This window comes from Oryctolagus cuniculus, chromosome 7 (assembly GCF_964237555.1).
Source record: "Oryctolagus cuniculus chromosome 7, mOryCun1.1, whole genome shotgun sequence".
Classification (NCBI taxonomy): domain Eukaryota; kingdom Metazoa; phylum Chordata; class Mammalia; order Lagomorpha; family Leporidae; genus Oryctolagus; species Oryctolagus cuniculus.
In genome coordinates this window covers 47,377,157-47,394,870 of record NC_091438.1, presented here as the reverse complement: position 1 = coordinate 47,394,870, position 17,714 = coordinate 47,377,157, and the positions used below count along the sequence as shown (strand labels likewise).

The window sequence follows — 17,714 nt, the reverse complement described above, 5'->3', positions numbered from 1 at the left end:
CTAGCTAGGGTTCCCCTGAAAACTTTAGGTAGGAGATAATTAAGATTTTACTTAGGGGGCTGGCGCTGTGGCTCATTTGGTTAATCCTCCGCCTTCGGTGCTGGCATCCCATATGGGTGCTGGTTCAAGTCCCAGCTGCTCCACTTCTGATCCAGCTCTCTGCTATGGCCTGGGAAAGCAGTAAAAGATGGCCCAAGTGCTTGGGCCCCTGCACCCGTGTGGGAGACCCAGAAGAAGCTCCTGGCTCCTGGCTTCAGATCTGCACAGTTCCAGTCGTTGCAACCATCTGGGGAGTGAACCAGAGGATGGAAGACTCTCTTTCTCTCTCTCTGCCTCTGCCTCTCTGTAACTCTGCCTTTCAAATCAATCAGTTTTTTTTTTTTTTTTTTAGAAGACTGAGTTCAAATGGAGAGTATTAGGTTGAACTCACGTTTGGCACTGTGTCTTCAGGCAAGCCTATCACCTCTCGAGTTTTCTTTTCTTTTTTCCTTTCTTTCTTTCTTTCTTTCTTTCTTTCTTTCTTTCTTTCTTTCTTTCTTTCTTTCTTTCTTTCTTTCTTTCTTTCTTTCTTTTTTTGACAGGCAGAGTGGACAGTGAGAGAGAGAGATACAGACAGAGAGAAAGGTCTTCCTTTGCCGTTGGTTCACCCTCCAATGGCCTCCGCGGCCAGCGCGCTGCGGCCGGTGCACCACGCTGATCCGATGGCAGGAGCCAGGTGCTTCTCCTGGTCTCCCACGGGGTGCAGGGCCCAAGGACTTGGGCCATCCTCCACTGCACTCCCTGGCCACAGCAGAGAGCTGGCCTGGAAGAGGGGCAACCGGGACAGAATCCGGTGTGCCAGCACTGCAAGGCGGAGGATTAGCCTAGTGAGCTGCGGCGCCGGCCTTCGAGTTTTCTTTAAAAGAACCTTGAAGGGTTTTTTAGGGTTGTGAGGAATAAATGAGATAAAACATAAACCAACTGGGGGGGCCGGTGCTGTGGCACAGCTGGTTAAAGCCCTGGCCTTCACCAGCATCCCATATGGAGACTGGTTCGACTCCTGTCTGCTCTAGTTCCGATCCAGCTCTCTGCTATGGCCTGGAAAAGCAGTAGAAGATGGCCCAAGTCCTTGGGCCACTAAACCCACGTGGGAGACCCGCAAGAAGCTCCTAGCTCCTGGCTTCGGCTGGCCATTGCGGCTATCTGGGGAGTGAGCCAGTGTATGGAAGACCTCACTCTCTGTATCTACCTCTCTAAAAAAATTAAAAAAAAAAAATAACCAATTAGCATGGTACCTGACAACAAAAGTGCCCAGCATATGATAACCACTATAAGGAAATGTAACTCTCAATGTTTTTCCTAATATTCCCAGGAAGAAAGTTCTTTGTTTTTGCTTCGAAGTATTAAGTTTATACTTTTACTTGAGTATTTATCACAAAGTATCTTTCTTGCTCATTTAAATATGCATTCTTGGGAGTTAGAAGCATGTGTTATGTCAGTACCTAGCAAGTGCCAGTCAGTTTCTAAGTTCTCATTTTTTTGGATGAATGAAAATGCAGGCAATAAAATAAGATTGGTATTCTAAAATTTTAACATGCAAGCTTTTACAGAGCTTGTTGAAAATGAATCTTTCTAAAGTACTAACCCCAGAGACTGATTTACTAGAAACCTGCATTGTAGCAAGGTACCTCACTGTGCACGTGCATTCAGGGGGTTTTGTAACACATTTTACAAAACATTGCATGAACACGACTATGGAGACAGTGCTTTGTCTTAAATAAAAATAGCAGGAAAGTATAAACAGTCCTAATAAATAAACTACTTGTTTTTCCTTTGTAAAGAAAGGAAGAACAATAAGCCAGTTATGAGCACAATGGTATGTTTACATGTTAACTCTGTGATAGATGTGTTATCTACCTTTCGGATCTCAGGCTTTTAGCTTTTAGATAAATTCAGGCATCACTTGCAAGTAGACATTAGGAGGGCAGGTCATACTCACTTTCTTCCTGGTAGTTATGGTATAATTGGGTAACTTACTTTGACTGAGATGGAGATACTATGCAGACTTTACATCAGCTGGTGTTCAGGTCAGCACTGGTATGCAGTGTCCCCCAGTCTATACAATGTTACAATAAACTTTCTTTTTTTTTTTCTCTGTTTTCTACACAGGACAAAACAGAGGATGATATGCTAGTGTTAAGGGGGAGGCCTCACTAGCATTGCATGGAAAGCTCTTATTTCCAGTTAAAACAATGAAGTTATAAAACTGTGCACAGAGGAATCAGAGAGGCAATAGCTGATCTTTATTATACAGAAATGTGAAGACCATATGCATTAAATGAGAAGGTGTTTGGCAGTGAACATGATGCAGATCCAAACTAAAGACATCCTCCTCTTATTGACACTATATAAAAATGAACACTGACTAAGAGTTGCAAGAAAGAACTCAACTTCTACCCCTAGTCAAGCTGAAACTTTCCACCGAAAAACCCGATTTCAGTTCATGCCAAATTATTCAAATGGGCCGAAAAGAGAAGTCCCACGGAGACCACACGTGGACTGGCTTTTGCACTTTCAGAGTCAGACTAAAACCTGACCCAGCCTCACATTCAGAATTTGTTTCAATTGCATTTATATCTCTATTCACCTGACAGACACTTGAGGGGAAACATTTTTTAGATGTTAACTGAATTGGGGAGTTTTTTGGTGCTAGATTGGGTAGATGAAGTTAAAAGCATTTCATTACTTCTTTTTTTTTTGACAGGCAGAGTGGACAGTGAGAGAGAGAGACAAAGAGAAAGGTCTTCCTTTGCCATTGGTTCACCCTCCAATGGCTGCCGTGGCCAGCGCACCGCGCTGATCCGATGGCAGGAGCCAGGTACTTATCCTGGTCTCCCATGGGGTGCAGGGCCCAAGGACTTGGGCCATCCTCCACTGCACTCCCAGGCCACAGCAGAGAGCTGGCCTGGAAGAGGGGCAACCGGGACAGAATCCGGTGCCCCGACCCGGACTAGAACCCGGTGTGCCGGCGCCGCAAGGCGGAGGATTAGCCTAGTGAGCCACAGCGCCGGCCCACATTTCATTACTTCTAATCAGAGGATCCGATGGCAGATCTGGGTCACCTGTATCAGCCCTTTGTTAGTCTGTCTCTCTGCAGTGACCAATAGGCAGCACCTAGAACAACTTAGTGCCTGTCCTCTTTATAACCCCAAACATTGGACTTTATGATGCCAAATTGCCCCGCTAAATAGGATCATTCTTTTATTTTTTATTTTTTTTTTTGACAGGCAGAGTGGACAGTGAGAGAGAGAGACAGAGAGAAAGGTCTTCCTGTGGGGAGCAACTCGGACTAGACTGTTACTGGAATTAAGACTTATTCTATGCATCTGCTCTCCCACAATATGGCGCTGGGAGAGGAGGAAACAGCTTCTACCCAGCTGCCTCTCACCAACTTGACAAGCTGCAGGAGCTGCTCCTGATTGGAGGAGAGCAGCGTACTCGGCGTGTGGGTAGCAGAGTTGGGATTGGTGGAAGAGGACTATAAAGGAGGAGAGAGACAACATGCACCAGGGAACATCTATCTGAAGGAACACCTGTGCAGCCCCTGAGAGAGCCGGCCGGCGGTGTGCCGCTCCCCCACAGAAGTGGGGAAAGTGGCAGGGGGAGCCGCCCCTCCACGGAGGTGGAGGGGTCGGCAGCCAACCCGGGAAGAACCAGCAGCAAACCCGGGAAGGGCCGAGCAGACAAAAGAACAGCGCAGGGTCCTGTGTCGTTCCTCCATGAAGAGGGGGAGCGACACTTCCTTTGCCGTTGGTTCACCCTCCAATGGCCGCCACGGCCGGCGCGCTGCGGCCGGCGCACCACGCTGATCCGATGGCTGGAGCCAGGTGCTTCTCCTGGTCTCCCATGGGTGCAGAGCCCAAGCACTTGGGCCATCCTCCACTGCCTTCCCAGGCCACAGCAGAGAGCTGGCCTGGAAGAGGGGCAACTGGAACAGAATCCGGCGCCCCGACTGGGACTAGAACCCGGTGTGCTGGCGCCACAAGGCGGAGGATTAGCCTAGTGAGCCGTGGCGCCGGCTGGTGAAGGTGTTTTAATGTGTAAACAAGACGGATGACTACATATAGATAAAACTCCCAGAACTCGAGCCGGCGCCGTGGCTCAATAGGCTAATCCTCCACCTTGCGGCACCGGCACACCGGGCTCTAGTCCCGGTCGGGGCGCCGGATTCTGTCCCAGTTGCCCCTCTTCCAGGCCAGCTCTCTGCTATGGCCAGGGAGTGCAGTGGAGGATGGCCCAGGTGCTTGGGCCCTGCACCCCATGGGAGACCAGGAAAAGCACCTGGATCCTGGCTCCTGCCATCGGATCAGCGCGGTGCGCCGGCTGCAGCGGCGGCCATTGGAGGGTGAACCAACGGCAAAGGAAGACCTTTATCTCTCTGTCTCTCTCTCTCACTGTCCACTCTGCCTGTCAAAAAAAAAAAAAAAAAAAAAAAAACCACCTCCCAGAACTCTAAAGTATGGACAGGATTTATCAATTTATACATGAAGCAGAAACAAAGAAACCCCAAGGAACAAGAAGATCTGAAGATCAGATCTACTGTTTGTACTCAAGGAGCTGCTATTCGGCAACTGAAGCTTACAATTCACTCCATTCATTCAGAGAAGACACATTTACAGTAGTCTGGAGAAACAGAACACTCCTGCCGAAGGATGCACATTCTCATGCCCCACCCCACCCCCCCTTCCTTTACTAATTCTAATGTGGACTACATGAAGGAGGTGGGCGAAATACATTTTTTTTTCTGTTAGATTTTTTTGTCTCAGCAAATGAGGAAGTGTGATAATGCTAAGAGGGAGCATACTATGAGATCTAGGCAATCACATTTGGGACTTTCTCATTATCACAGAAAAGGAAAGATGAGAAAATCACTAGCAAGGCATATAATCTCAGAGACTATTTGCTCCAAAAATTAGTTTTGTTTCCACGGCCCTCCATCCAAAGATAGTTTGGCAGCCAGCCTTGTTTCCTTCCATCTCTCCTCCCTTCCTTTTTTTTTTCTTCTGAGAGGCAGAGACAGAGATAGAAACAGACAGAACTCCCATCTGCTAGTTCACTCCCCAACATTCCCACAGCAGCTGGGAGTGGATCTGGCCCAAATTGGAAGCTGGAAAATCAATTCAGGTCTCCCACGTTAGCTGAGCCATGACTGCTGCCTCCCAGGGTCTTTGTTGACTGGAACCTGGAGTCAGGAGCCAGAGCTGGGTGTCAAACCAGTTACTATGCCAGGTGTCCTAACTGACAGCTTAACCACTAAGCTAAATGCCTGCTCCAACAATTATTTCAATTAGCTATACTATTCAGCAGAATTTGAGAGAGACAAAGGCTGTGAAAACATCTATTTAAGACAGAAAACAGAACAGTATAATAAATGGTTTGCTCTTCATCTCATTCACATTTTGTTGCTGGAGAATCTCAAATCTTGCTTAAATATTTCTGTTGATCAAAAAGCACGGTGGATGAAACTAAGCCAAGAAATGGAAGAAAGTGTTTATTGGGTGTGTATAGGTTCACCCAGTTCATTCACCTATGGAATGGAAGGACAGGGAGAATAAAACCTGCTTACTACAATGGCCAAAGTCTACGAAGAAGCCCTGAAGTTGCTCTCCTCCAATCACGAGTCTGATTCAAGAGAAGGGGAGGAAAAAAAGCCATGAAAACAGCTCATCACAGAAAACTCAGTATGGGTCTCTGACGGTCAACAACCAGCAAGGGGATAGGAGAACCCACCTACTGGCTTTAGGATTTATTGAAGGCTGCCAGCACAGCCCAGATCATCTCTGTGGCACTGTGCTTAATCCCCTCCACTTCAGGGTCCAGTTCTACTATGTCCTTGGCTCGATTCATTGCCACATCATACTTGTCGTCTGTCAGAGAGGAGAAGACATTCTCTAGCACATCAGAGGAGTGGGCAAGCACCAGGAGAGCTAGTGTTCGCTTGTCCATCCGCTGAGGGTCATTTACCCACCGCTCTAGAACACTATCCTGAAGTTTTTTCACTAGTCTCTGTTTCTCGGTTGTGTTGGTCACTGGATGAGTAGTCATGTCAAAAAGCAGGAAATTCTGCTTCTCAGTGGTCAAAATACCCTTCTCCACAAGGTTCTTGGCAATTCTCTCTCGTACATTTCTTAGCTGGTACTGTAATTTGAAGGGGTTCCAGGTCTCACCTGTGGGGAAAAGAAATAAGACATAATAAATAGAGAAAAACAAAAAATGTAACCTAGTTATGTGGAACCTTGAGTGGTTTAAAATTTCAAAAGCGTAATCTCTATTAATTCCCCAATCCATTTAATCTTTTGTCCTTAATACTCTGGTTTTGACTACAACTATATTTCGCATTAAAACACCTTCACCCAAAATCTTATCAAGGACCCCTATAACTAGAGCTTATGGATTTTATTTCCACGCTTACTTATATGACCTCTCTGTGACACTGTTAATCATTCTGTACTTTGGATGTTCTCTTTGGGACACCAGTCTTTCCTACATGATTTCTATAGAAGTTCTGTTTGGGCTGGTGTGGCTGAGAGCCCTGAGACTCCCTTCCCTTCCCTTCCTTATAGGGCAGAAGCTTTTCCCAGGTGTGGTAGGCCAGTTGTATTGGAACCTCAATTGCTCCACTTGAGCTTGCTCATAGAGGTTCTGCCCTGGAAAGGTCAAACCAAGAAGACCAGGGTTACCACCCACTGCCTAGTGCCTACTCATACAGCAGGAGCCACTGTCCCCACCTCTACCTCAGTGTAGGGCAGAGGTTCTGTCTAAGAGCGGAGGCAGGCCTGAAAGATGAAGAGCTCCACTACTCTGCCTTACACTCCCCAAATGGCTGCAATGGCCAGAATTGCTCCGATCCAAAGCCAGGAGCCAGGAGCCAGGAGCCAGGAGCCAGGAGCCAGGAGCCTCTTCCAGGTCTCCCACGTGGGTACAGGAGCCCAAGCACTTGGGCCATCTTCTGCTGCTTTCCCAGGCCAAAGCAGAGAGCTAGATTGGAAGAAGAGCAGTCAGGACTAGAAACAGCACCCATAGGGGCTGCCAACGCCGCATGCGGAGGATTAACCTACTGTGCCACGGCTCCGGCCCCTGACCTTTCTTCTTCAGTAATAATTATAACAATGAGTATTGTTTGTTTTACATACATTACACACATGCAATACATGTAACAATATTAACACAAAAGTGGGGAGAGGAATGGAGTTCTATGGAAGTAAAATCCATTATTTGAATTACATTGAAATTAATTTTTTTAATAAATCCCAGGTAGCTTTTGTAAGTCAAGATGTATATTTGTAAGCCCTAGAGTAACCACTTAAGCAAATAGCCTAAAAAACAACTTAAGGATAATTAAAAGATTAAAATATTATAACAAAATATTACTCACTACACTAGAAAACATCCACTTAATACAAAAGAAGGCACCATAGGAGAAACAGAACAACAACAATAACAGAGAGACAGACAGATGTAAATTACAGATGTAAATTTTACCATATTAGTAATAACATTAAATGTGAGTAGATGAAACAATCCAAGCAAAAGACAGACTGTCAGAGTGAATGAAAAAATATGATCCAACTATATGCAATCTATAGGAAACACACTTAGACTTAAACATACAAATATGTTGAAACTAAAATAAGGGAAAATGCAACAAGAAGAGAGCTGGAGTGGCTACACTAATATCAGATAAGATAGACTTTTAAAAAAATGTCTTTTAAAAAAGGTGGAGGATATTTAATAATGAGAAAGGGACCAATCCCAAAATATAAGATGCAAAATGGACAGAATTTAAGAGAGAAATAGGGGCTAGTGTTGTGGTGCAGCAAGTTAAGCTGCTGCCTGAGATGCCATGCCAGCATCCCATAAAAATGCTGGGAGGGTCGGCGCCGTGGCTCACTAGGCTAATCCTCCACTTTGCGGCGGCGCCGGCACACTGGGTTCTAGTCCCGGTTGGGGCACCGGATTCTGTCCCAGTTGCCCCTCTTCCAGGCCAGCTCTCTGTTGTGGCCAGGGAGTGCAGTGGAGGATGGCCCAAGTTCTTGGGCCCTGCACCCCATGGGAGACCAGGATAAGTACCTGGCTCCTGCCATCGGATCAGCGCAGCGCGCCGGCCATGGCGGCCATTGGAGGGTGAACCAACGGAAAAGGAAGACCTTTCTCTCTGTCTCTCTCTCTCACTGTCCACTCTGCCTGTCAAAAAAAAAAAAAAAAAAAAGAATGCTGGGAGGAGTCTTGGCTCCTCCCTTTCAGATCTAGCTCCCTGCTTATGCGCCTGGGAAACCAGTGGAAGATGGCCCAAGTACTTGGGCCTTGCCATCCATGTTGGAGACTCAAATGGAGTTCCAGGTCCCTGACTTCGGCCTAGCCAACCCCCAGCTGTGGTAACCTTTTGGGGAGTGAACCAGCTGATGGAAGATCTTTCTTTCTGTCTCTATCTCTGTAACTCTGCCTTGAAAATAAATAAAATGAATATATTTTTTAAAGATTTTATTTATTTATTTGAGAGGTAGAGTTACAGACAGTGAGAGGGAGAGACAGAGAGAAAGGTCTTCCTTACCACTGGTTCACTCCCCAGATGGCCGCAATGGCCGGAGCTGCGCCGATCCGAGGCCAGGAGCCAGGTGCTTCTTCCCAGTCTCCCATGTGGGTGCAGGGGCCCAAGGACTTGGCCTATCCTCTACTGCTTTCCCAGGCCATAGAAGAGAGCTGGATCGGAAGAGAAGCAGCCAGGAATCGAACTGGCACCCATATGGGATGCCAGAGCCACAGGCAGAGGATTAACCTACGTGCCATGGAGCTGGCACCTAAAATAAATCTTAAAAAAGAAAAATTAATACTGACTCTTCATTTAAAAAAACAAGAGAGGCAGGCATTTGGCCTAGGAGTTAAGGTGCTGGTCAAGACACCTGTGTCCTGTATCACAGTGCCTGGGTTCAATACCTGGCTCTGGCTCCTGGCTTCAGCTTTTTGCTAAGGCAGATCATGGGAGACAGCAGTGTTGCCTCAAGTGATTGGGTTTCTGCCATTCACATGGGAGACCTGAATTGAATTCCTGGCTCCCAGACTTGGCCTTGGCCCAGTTCTAACTGTTGAGGGCATTTAGGGAGTGAGCCAGCAAAATAAATAAATAAAAATTGGGGGAAATAAAACAACAGAAGAGAAAGAAACATTTTTAACTTATGTGATTGACTTTACCCTGATACCAAAATCAGAAAAAGGTATCACAAAAAACAAATAAGAAAACAAACAAAAAAACTACAGGGGCTAGCACTGTGGCATAGTGGGTAACACCACTGCCTGCAGTCCCGGCATCCCATGTGGGTGCTGATTTGAGTCCCGGCTGCTCTTCTTTCTTTCTTTCTTTCTTTCTTTCTTTCTTTCTTTCTTTCTTTCTTTCTTTCTTTCTTTCTTTCTTTCTTTCTTTCTTTCTTTCTTTCTTTCTTTCTTTCCTTCTTTCTTTCTTTCTTTCTTTCTTTCTTTCTTTTTTTTTTTTAAAAGATTTATTTATTTACTTGAAAGAGTTACACAGAGAGAGAAGGAGAGGCAGAGAGAGAGAAAGGTCTTCCATCTGCTAGTTCACTCCCCAATGGCCACAATGGTTAGAGCTGAGCTGATCTGAAGCCAGGAGCCAGGAGTCTTCCAGGTCTCCCATGGGGGCACAAGGGCCCAAGGACTTGGGCCATCTTCTACTGCTTTCCCAGGCCACAGCAGAGAGCTAGACCGGAAGTAGAGCAGCCAGGACTCGAAACCGGTGCCCATGTGGGATGCTGGCACTGCAGGTGGCGGCTTTACCTGCTATGCCACAGTGCTGGCCCCTGCTCCACTTTCAGTCCAGCTCTCTGCTATGGCCTGGGAAAGCAGCAGAGGATGGCCCAAGTCCTTGGGCCCTTGCACCCATGTGGGAGACCTGGAAGAAGCTCATGACTGCTGGCTTCAGCCTGATCCAGTCCTGGCCGTTGTGGCCATTTGAGGAGTGAACCAGCAGATGGAAGACCTCTCTCTCTCTCTCTCTCTCTGCCTCCAGCAGGGAGGTGGATCAGAAAGCAGAGGAGCCAGGACTTGAACTAGCGCTCCACTATGGGATCCGATTGACGTCTCAGGCTTAACCCATGGTGCCACAATGCCGACTCAACCATTCTATTTTTCACTTTCAGTATTCAGTAAATTACATGAGATATTAAGTACTTTATTATATTATAAAATAGGCTCTGTGATAGAGGATTTTGCCTAATCATAGGCTACGTAAGTATTCTGAGCCTGTTTAAGAAAGGCTAAGCTATGAAGTTTAGTAGATTAGTATATTAAATGTATTTTGTCTTATATTTTTTGACTTACAATGGATTTATTAGGATATAACCTTGTTGTAAGTAAAGGAGCATCTGTGCAAAACAAAAATTTAACAAAATATAGTAGTCTTGTCTTATCCAGGGTTTTGTTTTCCATGGTGTCAATTAACTGCAGTCTGGCATAGCCTGAAACTATTAATTCGAAAATTCCAGAAATAAACAATTAATAATTTAAATTCTATGGGATTCTATCCTTTTCAGCGTATCCATGCTTATATCTTCTTGCCTGTTAGTCAGTTAGTGGCTATTTCAGTTATCAGATTGACTGCAGTATTACAGGGTTTATGTTCAAGTAACCCTTGCACAGTAGCCTTATGCTTAGTCACAATGCCTAGGGTCATTCACCTCACTTAATCTCATCATGTAGGTATTGTATCAACCCACATCACGAAGAGAGAGTACAGTACAATAAGATATTTTAGGGTTCAGGTCTGGTACATGGACAAGTCCAGAGATGACCTGTGGTGGCCCCACTGCACCTGGTGGACTTGAATCAACTACACCAGCTCAAGGTGCTCTAACAGAAGCTAAATGCTGACAAATATGAGAATGATTAAGAATAGAAAAGAGGCCGGCGCCACAGCTCACTAGGCTAATCCTCCGCCTGCGGCACTGGCACCCCAGGTTCTAGTCCCGGTTGGGGCGCCAGATTCTGCCCGGTTGCTCCTCTTCTAGTCCAGCTCTCTGCTGTGGCCCGGGAAGGCAGTGGAGGATGGCCCAAGTGCTTGGGCCCTGCACCTGCATGGGAGGCCAGGAGGAAGCACCTAGCTCCTGACTTTGGATCGGCACAGCGTGCCGGCCATAGTGGCTATTTGGGGAGTGAACCAACGGAAGGAAGACCTTTCTCTCTGTCTCTGTCTCTGTCTCTCCCTCTCACTGTCTAACTCTGGCTGTAAAAAAAAAAAAAAAAAAGAATAGAAAAGACAGAAAAGAACTGAAGAGAGAGAAACCATTCTTTAATTAACAGCATAACCATATGCAAAGATAAACTACAAATTATCAGAAGAAATGATTAAGATGTTTTTATGAAGAGCATTTACACTTGGAAGAAGAGATTCACCACATCTTGAATGTAAGTACTTTTATGTAAGGGATTTATCATTGCTTCAAGCTGGATAATATGTGTGGTAGAAGCCATGCAGCTGTTTGTGGGAGAACCAGGGTGGATAGCATAAAACAGGTAAGCTGACAATTTATTTGTTTTAAGTTGTATTTATTTATTTATTTGAAAGGCAGAGAGGAAAGAGAGACAGAGAGAGAAAGGCAGGTTTAATTCCCAAATACCTACAATAGCTCAGGTTGGGCCAGGCTGAGGCCAGGAGCCAAGAGCTCCATCTGGGTCTCCCATGTGGGTGGCAGGAACCCAAGTACTTAGCCCATCATCTGCTGTCTCCCAGGCACATTATCAGGAAGCAGGATCAGAAACAGAAGTGGAATTCATTCCTAGGCTACTCTACATCAATCCTGTGATGTGGGCATCCCTACCGGCAAGTTAACCTACTGTGCCACATGGCCATTTGATGCCCAGGGATAGTGCATGACTTTCTGGGAGTCAGTGTAGCAGTGCTCCCTGGAAACAGCACATGCCTTGTAAAATTCCTAAACATGGTAACAGCAGATATGACTTTTTTTCTCTCTGCATTTATATTTTAAACTAGAAGATAGGTTATCTTTCCTTTTCAAAATTATTTGGTCAGAATATTTTTCTTTTAAAGATTTATTTATTTATTTATCTGAAAGGCAGAGTTACAGAGAGGTCTTCCATCTGCTGGTTCACTCTTCAAGTGGCTGCAACAGCCAGAGTTGTGCTGATCCGAAGCCAGGAGCTTCTTCTAGGTCTTCCATGCAAGTGCAGGGACCCAAGCACTTGGCCATCTTCTGCTTTCCCAGGCCATAGCAGAGAGCTTACTTTCCAGCACTGGTGCGTAGGCTCTCGGCTACTGGAGTCCTTAGCTGTGTGCGCCCACGCTCTCCACGTAGGTTCAATGTGTCCCTCTAATTTCGGAAGAGTCTCCTCTGCCGTTTTTTCCCTAACTCTTCCCTGAGACTACACTATCTACACTATTTTTACTATCTTCTTCTGGACTAGATCAGTAAGCTCCTTCCCTATTCCACCATCCCCTGCTGCTCCATTTTTGACCCCAGAATATTTTTCAATGAAGGAACTGGCATTGTAGCACAGTATGTTAAGCTGCTATTAAAAAAATATTTATTTATTTATTTATTTATTTATTTATTTAGAGAGGCAGAGTTATAGACAGAGAGAGGGAGAGACAGCAGAGAGGTCTTCCACCCAGTGGTTCACTTCCCAGATGGCTACAACAGTTGAAGCTGAGCCAGGAGCCAAGAAACTTCTTCCAGGTCTTTCAAATGGGTGCAGGGGCCCAAGCACTTGGGCCATCTTCCACTGCTTTCCCAGGCCATTAATAGAGAGCTGGATCAGAAGTGGCAGTTTGGATTCGAACTGGCACCCATATGGGATGCCAGCACTGCAGGCGGAAGCTTGACCTACTGCACCACAGCGCCAGCCCCCAAGCTGCCATTGTGACAGCCACATCCCAAATCAGAGTGCTGGTTCAGGTCCTGGGTACTTTGCTGCTGATCCAGCTCTCCATGAAAATTTGCCTGGGAAAGCAGCAGAAGATGCCCCAAGTGCCGGCCCCTACCACTCATGTGGGAAATCCAGATGCAATTTCTGGCTCCTGGATTCAGGCTGGCCCAGACATGCCTGTTGCAGCAATTTGGGGAGTAAATGAGCAGATGGAAGACCTCTGTCATTCCTTCCCTCTCTGTCACTCTGCCTTTCAAATAAATAAATAATGAATCTTATTTATTTATTTATTTATTTATACATTTTTAAAAGATTTATTTACTCATTTGGAAGGCAGAGGCAGAGGCGGCAGTTCATTCCCCAGATGGCCACAATGGCCAGAGCTGTACGGATCTGAAGCCAGGAGCTAGAAGCTTCTTCCAGGTCTCCCACATTGGTGCAGGGGCCCAAGGACTTGGGCCATCTTCTACTGCTTTCCCAGGCCATAGCAGAGAGCTGGATTGGATGTGGAAAAGCCAGGACTTGAACCGGTGCCCATATGGGATGCCAGCACTGCAGGTGGAGGCTTTACCCGCTACACCACAGCGCCGATTCCTAAACAATCTTTTTAAGAAAGAGTATTTTTCAATGAAATGAGCTATAAATTTGATTTTTACATGGAAAAAACTATGGAAATATAAACAACTCACTTTAATTTTCTCTAATGCTATAAAGGCTTCTAGTATAGAAGCTCTGTGTCAATATGTGGGTTCATTTTCAACACAAATGAGTTTTACTTCCCAAAATGAAATTTTTTAGATGCTTGACCTGCATTTGATATCATGCCTGCTTTATAAGAAGGTGTAATAGTAGATAACATACCTAACCAGATGAAAGATATTTTTCTCCCAAAATTATAGCCTTGGGGTAGAGTGGTATGGAGGAAAAGTTTTATGCTATGGGGCATACTCTGAGTAGCTTATATCACTTCCTTGTTCAAAATGGACTAACTGCTAATTGTCCTAATAAAAAAAGAAAGAAGAAAAAAGATATTTTGAGAGACCACATTCACATGACTTTTATTACAGTATATTGTTATAATTATTCTATTTTATTATTAGCTATTGTTTATCTCTTTCTGAACCTAATTTATAAATTAAGCTTTATCAAGTATATAGGAAAACAATACAGTATTCACATGGTTTGGTATTATTTGTTGTTCCAGGCATCCACTGGGGGGTCCTGCAACATATTCCTGCAGACTAGGAGAGACTACCGCTGACAGAAATAGAGAGTTTTACAATAATACCCTAATTTCTATAAAGCATAGAATAAGACAGAAAATAACTACTAAAAGACTTCAACAACATAATAAGCCCCTAGTTCTAATGGACATGTATAGAACACACCACCCAACAAAAGCAGAAATACATAGTTTCTCAAGTGCACATGAAATATTTCCTGAATAGGTCATATATTAAGTCACAGAATAAGTCTTAATAGATTTTTTTTTTTTTTTTTTTTTTGACAGGCAGAGTGGATAGTGAGAAAGAGAGACAGAAAGGTCTTCCTTTTGCCGTTGGTTCACCCTCCAATGGCCGCCACGGCTGGCGCGCTGTGGCCGGCGCACCGTGCTGATCTGAAGCCAGGAGCCAGGTGCTTCTCCTGGTCTCCCATGGGGTGCAGGGCCCAAGCACTTGGGCCATCCTCCACTGCCTTCCCGGGCCACAGCAGATAGTTGGCCTGGAAGAGAGGCAACTGGGGAAGAATCCGGTGCCCTGACCGGGACTAGAACCTGGTGTGCCAGCGCCGCTAGGTGGAGGATTAGCCTGTCTTAATAGATTTCTTTTAAAATATTTATTTATTTATTTGAAAGGTGAGTGACAGAGAGAGAAAGAGGGAGAGACAGGAAGAGAGAGAATCTTCAGGGGCCCAAGTACTTGGCTGTCTTGCGTTGCCTTCCTGGGTATTTCAGCAGGGAGCTAGGCTGCAAGCCAAGTGGCTAGGACTCAAAGTGAAACTCTGATATGAGATGATGGTGTGGTAACTGGTGGCTTAATCCACTGAACCACAAAGCTCGTTCCTCAGTAGAGTTTAAGAGATAGATATCATACAAAGTATCCTCTTTGGTGACAACAGGATGAAGCTAGAAATCAATAACAGAAGGAAAATGGAAAAATTCACATACATGTATAAACAACATAAATAATCACTGAATTAAAGAAAAAATTACTAGGAAAATTAGAGAGTACTTAGATATGAATACAAATTAAAATATACCAAAATGTATGAGATACAGTAAAAGCAATTTTCAGAGAGAAATTCAAAGCTGGGAATGCCTCTGTTAAAAAAGATCTCAAGGAGCTGGCGCTGTGGTGCAGCAGATTAAAGTCCTGGCCTGAAGCACCGGCATCCCATATGGGCACTGGTTCGAGTCCTGGCTGCTCCACTTCCAATCCAGCTCTCTGCTATGGCCTGGGAAAGCAGTAGAAGATGTCCCAAGTCCTTGGGTCCCTCACCCACGTGGGAGACCAGGAAGAAGCTCTTGGCTCCTGGCTTCAGATCAGCCCAGCTCCGGCTGTTTCGGCCATTGGGGAGTGAACTAGTAGATGGAAGATCTCTCTCTGCCTCTGCCTCTGCCTCTCTGTAACTCTGCCTTTCAAATAAATAAATAAATCTTAAAAAAAAAAATGAAGAAACATTCATAAACAGAGTGGAGTTAAAGATTCCTGAAGAGCTAAAACCATGGTTTGTTTATGACTGGGACTTCATTACCAGAGAAAAACAGCTCTTTTATCTTCCAGCCAAGAAGAAATGTGGATTCCATTCTAAAGGATTATGCAAATTACTTGAAATCTGGAAACAAAGATAATAAGGAGAATGCTGTTAATCAAGTTGTGGCAGGGATAAAAGAATATGGGGGGGGGGGCAGTGTTGTGGCATAGCTGGGTAAAGCTGTCCCCTGACTGTCCCCAACACGTTGCTGAAGGTGAACAAGGAAGCTCCTGCCCCTCCTGAAGCCGAAGCCAAAGCAAAGGCTTTGAAGGCCAAGAAGACAATGCTGAAACGCTTCCACAACCACAAAAAAAAGAAGATCCGCACATCACCCACGTCCCAGAATAGCACCCCCAGGAGAAAGAAGCTTGACCACTCTGCCATCATCAAGTTTCCCGAGCACTGAGTCTGCCATGAAGATGGAAAACAATGACACACTCGTGTTCACTGTGGATGTCAAGGCCACCAAGCACCGGCTCAAACAAGCTGTGAAGAAACCCTGACGCTGGTGTGGCCAAGGCCAACACCCTGATCAGACCTGACGGAGAGAGGCAGGCACGTCTTCCACTGGCTGCTGATTATGATGCTTTAGATGTTGCTAACAAAATCGGGATCACCTGAACTGAGTCCAGCTGGCTAATTCTAATTTTTTTCAAAGATTTATCCATTTATTTGAAAGACAGTTACAGAGAGAATGAGAGAGACAGAGGCAGAGAGAGAGAGAGAAAGAGAGAGCTTCCATCTGCCTGCCCACTCCCCAGATGACTGCAATGGGTGGAGCTGTGCCGATCTGAAACCAGGAGCCAGGAGCTTCTTCCAGGTCTCCCACGTGGGTGCAGGGGTCCAAGAACTTGGGCCATCTTCTACTGCTTTCCCAGGCCATAGCAGAGAGCTGGATTTGAAGTGGAGCAGCAGGGACTAGAACTGGTGCCCATATGGGACTGGTATCCCAGGGGACAGCTATGCCACAACACTGCTCCTCCTCCCACCCCCAAGTATTCTTTTATCCCTGCCACAACTCCATTAACAGCATACTCCTTATTATCTGTGTTTCCATATTTCAAGTAATTTGCAGAATCCTTAGCATGGAATCCACATTTCTTCTTGGTAGGAAGATAAAAGAGCTGTTTTTCTCTGGTAATGAATTCCCAATCATCAACAAACCAAGTGGAACAGCCGGGACTTGAGCTGGCACCCATATGGGTTGCCTGCACTGCAGGCTGTGGCTTTACCCACTATGCCACAGTACTGGCCCCTCTTTCTGATTTTTTTTTTTTTTTGACAGGCAGAGTGGACAGTGAGAGAGAGAGACAGAGAGAAAGGTCTTCCTTTTCCATTGGTTCACCCAGCAATGGCCGCTGCGGCCGGCGCACTGCGCTGATCCGAAGCCAGGAGCCAGGTGCTTCTCCTGGTCTCCCATGCAGGTGCAGGGCCCAAGCACTTGGGCCATCCTTCACTGCCTTCCTGGGCCATAGCAGAGAGCTGGACTGGAAGAGGAGCAACCGGACAGAATCCAGCACCCCAATCGGGACTAGAACCCGGTGTGCCAGCGCTGCAGGCAGAGGATTAGCCTAGTGAGCCGTGGCGCCAGCCCCCTCTTTCTGATTTTAAAGAGAGAAAATAAAAGGGGTGGCAGCTCCTTTTCTTCTTTTCTTACCTTTTTTTAAAATTTTCAAAATTGTTACTGAAATCGTCGAACTTTTTAATAATTTTTAATATTAATATTTTGAAAGTTCTTGCTGTCTATTCTGATAAGAATTCTGCGTATCAGCTCAAATAATCCAGGCAACATTGTGAGTTTCTAACATTTATTCAGTGAAAGGAAATACATAGGAAAGTGAGGACTTTATTTAAGGGAGAAAGAAGTCTAGAAGCATAAGCTGGGTTCATACCAGGCAGAGAGCAGGCTGGGAGCCACAAGGAGCAAAGCATATGATTAGGAGCAGCCACAGGTAGCTTAGCACAGGCAGAGAGGCAGTGGGCGTTCCACACCTTTTACCTGCTTCCAAAAGGGGAGGTCAGGTAGGGAC

The 17,714-nt window shown here is 45.6% G+C and overlaps 2 protein-coding genes across 2 annotated transcripts in view; both read right to left on the bottom strand.

The window, feature by feature from the left end:
• Positions 1-2,260: 2,260 nt before the first annotated feature.
• GOLPH3L (golgi phosphoprotein 3 like) overlaps positions 2,261-17,714 on the bottom strand; it is a 45,126-nt gene continuing 29,672 nt past the window's right edge. The window contains exons 4-5 of the mRNA XM_070077745.1: positions 4,481-6,206; positions 2,261-4,112 (exon numbers count right to left, since the gene is read on the bottom strand). Of these exons, the coding sequence (XP_069933846.1) occupies positions 5,779-6,206 (428 nt within the window). The 3' untranslated portion in view covers positions 2,261-4,112; positions 4,481-5,778. The remainder of the gene's footprint in view (positions 4,113-4,480; positions 6,207-17,714) is intronic.
• HORMAD1 (HORMA domain containing 1) overlaps positions 6,025-17,714 on the bottom strand; it is a 70,572-nt gene continuing 58,882 nt past the window's right edge. The window contains exon 17 of the mRNA XM_070077738.1: positions 6,025-6,206. The gene's annotated coding sequence lies outside the window, so the exon portion shown is untranslated. The remainder of the gene's footprint in view (positions 6,207-17,714) is intronic.